General features: G+C 42.1%; 1 protein-coding gene across 1 annotated transcript; it reads right to left on the bottom strand.

Moving 5' to 3' along the window:
- Nucleotides 1–849: 849 nt before the first annotated feature.
- snapc3 (small nuclear RNA activating complex, polypeptide 3) lies at nucleotides 850–5,724 on the bottom strand. Its single transcript, XM_027014866.2, has 9 exons — nucleotides 5,465–5,724; nucleotides 5,298–5,381; nucleotides 5,032–5,113; nucleotides 4,736–4,840; nucleotides 4,484–4,633; nucleotides 2,610–2,692; nucleotides 1,883–2,041; nucleotides 1,376–1,483; nucleotides 850–1,260 (listed from the first exon to the last, which is right to left on the bottom strand). The coding sequence occupies exons 1-9, from the start codon at nucleotides 5,695–5,697 to the stop codon at nucleotides 1,113–1,115; spliced, it is 1,152 nt and encodes a 383-aa protein (XP_026870667.1). The 5' UTR covers nucleotides 5,698–5,724; the 3' UTR covers nucleotides 850–1,112.
- Between the last annotated feature and the right edge of the window lie 1,704 nt (nucleotides 5,725–7,428).

Raw genomic sequence — 7,428 nt, 5'->3', positions numbered from 1 at the left:
GCCCTTTGTTTAATATTGCATATTTGTTTAATATTATACATATCTTATGAAATCAGTACTTTGTCCCAAATCCAGTCCTGAAAAAAACTGGTTTACACAGCACACCTGCGTAACACAGCTGCCTCATAAATATGAAGCCCCAGAAGAGAAGGGTGTCCTGGACCAGAGCAGGTCCTGGGTGTGATCCAACTTAATCAAATCTTAAACTCCACACACACAAAAAAAAAGTTTTATAAAACATTAGATGATCAGATGTTAGTTTTATGACCATAGCCACACCCAATCTACCAGTGAAATGTCACAGTGATGGAGCTTAACTTATTTAATTATAATTTTAATTATTGAAGCTGTCTGGTGCTCCCCAGAGAGCAATTCCCCTCAAACTAAAAGTGAATTGTTGGCACAGAATTGCCCCCATCATATGAGTGACCGTTTACCTGGGGTGAGATATGGGGTTTGTCTCAGTAATATCACCGCATCAGGAGTAGAGCCCTTATGTGAAGCAACATTTCAGCTTCCGACACACCCAGCTCACATTGGTGAGGATCCTTGATTATATGGTGCAGGTGTGTCTGGACTATACATGTATTTCAGAAAGTACTGTTCTAGAATAGGTTTTCTAATAAGAATTACAATAAGTATGCTAATTTCTCTAGAATACATATGCTAATAAGCATTAGTCTAGAATAAAAATATTCTAATTAGCATTACTCTAGAATAAATAAATTCTAATGACCTTCTCTGACTTTTATGTAGCAGTGAGCAGGCAATATCTTGTTAGGTATGACACACTACCAAACCTTATTTTGACGAACTGAGTGTGTTCATAGCATGAAATGCAGCACAAAATTATTTCTTCAACTTTTATTCAGAAAATATTCTCAAATATTGCACCCCAACCTAGGTGACTGACAAAAACACGATGAGGTATTCAGCACATCTACTGCGTTCTCCTTCCGAGGACCTCCAGGACACAGGCAGCTGCTGTTGTGAGACAGCACATTAAGTTTTTGGAACCTCCGACTGGCCGTTTTAATTACAGCAACAGTGAAAAAGGAAAAGTGAGACCATCCAGCAGCTGCAGAAGTATTTGTAAGTATTTCGAGGCCATATCAGTTAAACGCTCCAGGGTCAATGTAGACGTATGCCTTGAAATCGCCAAGTTTGTTGCCGTGGTCGTCGTAGTGAAACATACGGAAGCACTGGTCACAGTACAGGCAGGGATCCACTGGAGCTAGAGCGTCATTGGTCGTTATCCATCTGCAACGAATCAGAGCCCACCGCTGATCAACTACAGCAGTCGTTTGGATGAAACGGGTGAAGAGACGAGTGTAAAAAGACAGGTGGGGTGGGAGGGACAAATAAGGTCATTCACCTGCTGATGTAAAGGTGGCACACGCAACACTTCCGGGTTGCAACCCTGTGCTTGTGGGTCAGTAGTGGGTAAAACTTCCTGTCTAAGCAGTCATCTCTGTGCATGAGCCTAATACAGCAATGAACAAAAAAGTGGACTTGATAGCTGGTCTTTGAGTTAAAAGCTTAAGGCAAACAAATATTTTCCATAAAGACTTGGGATAAAGCTACAGTTGAATGAACTGTATGTTATTGGTTACTACAAAACACTGCCAGGTGATTTGTAAACAAAAAGAGCTTGTATTTATAACAAAACAGGCTACCCTTTCTTGGGCAGCTTTTGTGGGTTGAGTACACTTTCACAAATCATTCTTACAGAAGTGTATTTCAAAGGTTTTAACTGCCAAAATACACATTCTGAAGCTCAAAGTGTAAGATTTGACAGACGTAGCTGTGTAACAGCACACATCAGCAGTGAACTTTCTTAACTGAAATGCTGCCAAAGGGCAGTGAAACGTGAAAGGCTGACCTGACATCAGTGAGAATGATGACATGCTCACAGTCGCCCTGGTGACAGTACAGGTACGGATATCCCACCTTCACTTTCAGGTCATAGAAAGTTGTATCTTCCATTCTGGCTGTTTTAAAATCTGGGAAATCATGTGTTTTTGCCCATTCTCGTGTGGTCCTTGAGAAGCAAACAAACAAACAAAAAAAATTTCATTTTAAATTAAATTATCTACGGATAATCTATTGGCACGGGCTCATCAACAAATCTGCCACGTCAAATGCTACACTGCGGCTATAAGCGTCTGAACTCCTAGTGAATACCCGCCACACATCAGAGGACTATACAGAAAATGGTTCCATGGTTAAATCCTAATTTTTTTTTCTCAGAAATGCCTTCTAACATGCACTTTGGCACTTGGTGTAAAGAATACCGCAATTTAAACTGATTTTACAAATTAAGACTCCGTCCATGTGCCTTTGACATCCGTGTTAAGCCTTAAGATCTTTAATCCTGATGTCCCCAGACTGGACTCTCTTCTGCCAGGTCTGAACCTGTTACTCTGTCATCTGCCCTGCTGGAGGCTCAGTGCTCAGCCTGTTCCAACGTGTTTAGGCATCAAAGGAGTTTAAATGGGTTTAAAGGTCTTGACTAAAATGTCTGCAGATGGTGTACAGTGAAGAGATGAACCCTGGCACCCTTAGCCAATGTGCCCTCACTCCTCTTACTGGGATCAGTTGAGTCTTACTTGCTGATATCCCGACATTCTGAGAACCGCAGGTCATTGAAGAAAGTTCCCTCAAAGAAGAAGAAGGCAGATTTGTAGTGATCCTACATACAAAAAAAGGGAGAATTTTAGTTCTTAATCGTCTTTCCTGGTCTGTATTTATAGATCTCTCACCACTGACTTCATTAGAAACATACACCATACACTGTAAGTGCACAGTTAGAGATATAGCCCATCATACCCCATACAGGTATACACTGTAAGTGCACAGTTAGAGATATAGCCCATCATACACCATACAGGTATACACTGTAAGTGCACAGTTAGAGATATAGCCCATCATACACCATACAGGTATACACTGTAAGTGCACAGTTAGAGATATAGCCCATCATACACCATACAGGTATACACTGTAAGTGCACAGTTAGAGATATAGCCCATCATACCCCATACAGGTATACACTGTAAGTGCACAGTTAGAGATATAGCCCATCATACCCCATACAGGTATACACTGTAAGTGCACAGTTAGAGATATAGCCCATCATACACCATACAGGTATACACTGTAAGTGCACAGTTAGAGATATAGCCCATCATACACCATACAGGTATACACTGTAAGTGCACAGTTAGAGATATAGCCCATCATACCCCATACAGGTATACACTGTAAGTGCACAGTTAGAGATATAGCCCATCATACCCCATACAGGTATACACTGTAAGTGCACAGTTAGAGATATAGCCCATCATACCCCATACAGGTATACACTGTAAGTGCACAGTTAGAGATATAGCCCATCATACACCATACAGGTATACACTGTAAGTGCACAGTTAGAGATATAGCCCATCATACACCATACAGGTATACACTGTAAGTGCACAGTTAGAGATATAGCCCATCATACACCATACAGGTATACACTGTAAGTGCACAGTTAGAGATATAGCCCATCATACACCATACAGGTATACACTGTAAGTGCACAGTTAGAGATATAGCCCATCATACACCATACAGGTATACACTGTAAGTGCACAGTTAGAGATATAGCCCATCATACCCCATACAGGTATACACTGTAAGTGCACAGTTAGAGATATAGCCCATCATACACCATACAGGTATACACTGTAAGTGCACAGTTAGAGATATAGCCCATCATACCCCATACAGGTATACACTGTAAGTGCACAGTTAGAGATATAGCCCATCATACCCCATACAGGTATACACTGTAAGTGCACAGTTAGAGATATAGCCCATCATACACCATACAGGTATACACTGTAAGTGCACAGTTAGAGATATAGCCCATCATACAGGTATACACTGTAAGTGCACAGTTAGAGATATAGCCCATCATACACCATACAGGTATACACTGTAAGTGCACAGTTAGAGATATAGCCCATCATACACCATACAGGTATACACTGTAAGTGCACAGTTAGAGATATAGCCCATCATACACCATACAGGTATACACTGTAAGTGCACAGTTAGAGATATAGCCCATCATACCCCATACAGGTATACACTGTAAGTGCACAGTTAGAGATATAGCCCATCATACCCCATACAGGTATACACTGTAAGTGCACAGTTAGAGATATAGCCCATCATACCCCATACAGGTATACACTGTAAGTGCACAGTTAGAGATATAGCCCATCTGTGGCAGAGGACATTTCATTAGATGAGACCGACACCCACAACCATGTCACTGCTGTGTTGAGTGGCCCTGTTGTCAGAAACTGACCGGTGATCAGTGGCATAGCGGGAGGATGACAACTTGTGCATGCCATCAGATGAGCTACAATCTGTAATTGTACACATAAAATGCATTTGTTCCTGTTCATGCAATTAAGCATCGTGGTCCGACCTTGCTGAGAAACTGCGGGGCCGTGTCAGGCGTGTTGCTGAATTCGCCGAACACCTGCAGGTCGCTGACACAGCAGATGGCATCCCTCAGCTCTGTTAGTTTCTGGGAGCCCAGAACATGCAGGGTCTGGTAGGCCCTTACATGTTTAAACTGACCACACACAAACAGAGAGCCTTCATTCAGTGCAACTGCGCAGAATCTGAAAATGATACACTGTTGTGTTTTTCTGCTATAGCGTGAAGAGATTCTTACCCGCTCAAACAGGACAGGGTACACGACATTGAAACTCAGAATGAGCTCTCCCTCAGGAATCAAATCTTTAGAGTCTTCTGGTCTTCTTCCTATAGCAAGCAACTCCTGAAGCATCCAAAATAAATCCATCAGCACGTGCGGCACGCAACAGCACCTTTTTGAACGATGTTAGATAGCAAGGCAAGTCTCGTGTGTCTAAGCAAAAATCAGTCAGCTTTTGTTTAGAGTTCTTTGTGTCTCACAGCCACTGAACGACACACTTAACACACCAGGTTATGACTCCTTACTGAACTCACCATTTCATTAGCATAAACGTCGTGTCTTCCCATACTGTCACGTATGAGACTCTTCTTATAATCTTGCCTCCTCTTTCGAAGTCTGATATATACACACACACACACACACACACACACACACACACACACACACACTACTGTCAGTTTGTGGTATTGTTCAGCAGATGTATTAATTAAACGCGAGTCGTCCTTTTATCAAATCTTTTATCAAACGCCTTCCACGCTTCGGGACCCCGCGCGCAGTAAACCCCGTCCTGTCCACGCACTTCAAGGTCGCGAGCTGAGGTTCTGGGGGAACAGCTTCGGTGTCGGGGGGCTCGTGCTCTGGGTGGCTCCGCAGAGAATCGGTGCTGCAAGGAGGAGAGGAGTCATGAGGATACACAAAACCGGGCGCAGAACTGCGTACCATCGGAACCGGGCCGGGCAACGTCACCTGCACACGGACTTGAGCTCCGCCAGCGTCTCCGGAGCGATGCCCATGTCGCTAATGAACCTCAGATCCTCTGTCTCGGGGGACGTCTGGCTGTAGGAGTACGTTTCAGGATGCAGCATGCCTAACCACAGATTCCTGAACGTGCCGATGTGAAACGGGGTTGAATTCACGTCGATATGTTCATAGCTTGGCACGTTTTCGCTCACAGTACTCACGCCACCGCCTTCCGCCATGTTTTCCCGTTGTTTACGCGTTACCGACGCAAGGGTGTCTGGGAAGTGAAGTTCTTCCCACGACTACATAAATAGCCCTTATGTAAAACATACAGCTCTTATCACGTTTTATGTATGCTGTTATCCTCAGGATGTAAACTGTGTCCATTGAACTGCTGGAAATGTATACAATTTGTTGTGTAGACAAAAGATATAGAGAATTTAATCATGAAGACCATTTCTGATCACAAAATAGAGCTAAATCAAAATAGCTTGTTTATTATAAATATTTAAATTAGTGGACAGAAGAGTTTTAATCATTCGGTATTGCTCGGATTCTGTGGGTTTTCCTCTTTTCTTTTAAAGCTTTTCCTAGTTACATGCCACAGCCAGATGGAAAGCCACGCGTAGCTCTACAGCTCGACAGAGACTACACGAAACACGTGTCAGGAGCCGTCAGACTCAAACTGCTAAATCCTGAGATTTTAAATTACTTTAGGGATATTTTTCTACATATATATTTGCATTTGTGGCACAGACTAGCACGGAGCAGCCTATGGATTTACATGTAAAGCTAAATTAAATTACTCAGTAGAGGCCCAGTCTTTTAAAACTAAATCTTTAAAATGTGGTATGAATGACAGCATGCCATACGTATTTCACTCCCATGTTACACGGATTATTTAAAGATGTAGAGTACTGGAGATGGCCCTGCAAACGAGTTTTCTACACGTTAATCATTATATGCTAATTGTGTTATATGTTAATTGTACTACATACTTAAAGTCGTTGTTATTCCATAAATCATCACTTGGATTATTATTACCCTTGGGCCCTGAGAATGACCATGAAATGGCTCAAGTAGCAAGTTACGCATCAACTTTATGAATATTTTTAGGTGTAGTTTTGTATAAGGAAATTAGCCTTACAAAAATCTAGAATGAAGTCTAGGATTGAAAGTATGGACGTGTTGGATCATTCTGCATGTTCTTTTCGTTGTTCATGATGTCATGTTTGTAAGACCTTTGTGACATGGAAGGACCAAACCTTTTTAGGGATTATAAAAAACAATGCAGTCTTCATGGCTGCAACAGTACACATTTCAGTTCAATATTTACCAAGGATTATCTATTTAGGATAACAGAGAATACATATCGTTTTTGTAGCAAGCTAGGGCCAGACATGCTAGTGGGTCACAACATTCCTGTCCAGATCTTGTGAGGGAAAATGCTTAATGCTTGCTTAAAATAGGAAGTAAGAAATATGTGACGTTTGCCCTTGTCTTGACTAGTCTGCAAGAAAGGCGAATAGAAAAGTGATGGAGTATGACAGTTATCGCTTAGCTGTTGCTGGGAAGGGGTGCAGCAGCAGGAAGTAACAACTTGTTTTTAGCAGGAAAGAATGTTCATGTAGACTGAGATGCCTGGCACCTGGAGTCACGAGATTAGCGAATGAGAGAACAGCGGGGAATGGTGGGGGTGTATGAACTCATGTGAGAGAGACGTTTGAGGCTTCTCTCTCTCGGTGCATAAGGGACAGAACCAATAAAACTCGCTCATCTGCACATCTGGCTCGAGTCCAATTGATTTTTCTTCCACAATCTGTTACTGATCATTTCTAGTAAATTATCGTATAAGCTCATTCAAACTAAATTTGATGTTTCTTACATTAACGTAGGTGACACAAGGCAGAGCTGCTTCCATACCTCAGTTTTATGAATGCACGTCGATCGTGGGTTAAAAGAAGCTTTGA

This window comes from Electrophorus electricus, chromosome 11 (assembly GCF_013358815.1).
Source record: "Electrophorus electricus isolate fEleEle1 chromosome 11, fEleEle1.pri, whole genome shotgun sequence".
In the NCBI taxonomy this organism is placed as follows: domain Eukaryota; kingdom Metazoa; phylum Chordata; class Actinopteri; order Gymnotiformes; family Gymnotidae; genus Electrophorus; species Electrophorus electricus.
This window is presented reverse-complemented; position numbering and strand designations above follow the sequence as displayed.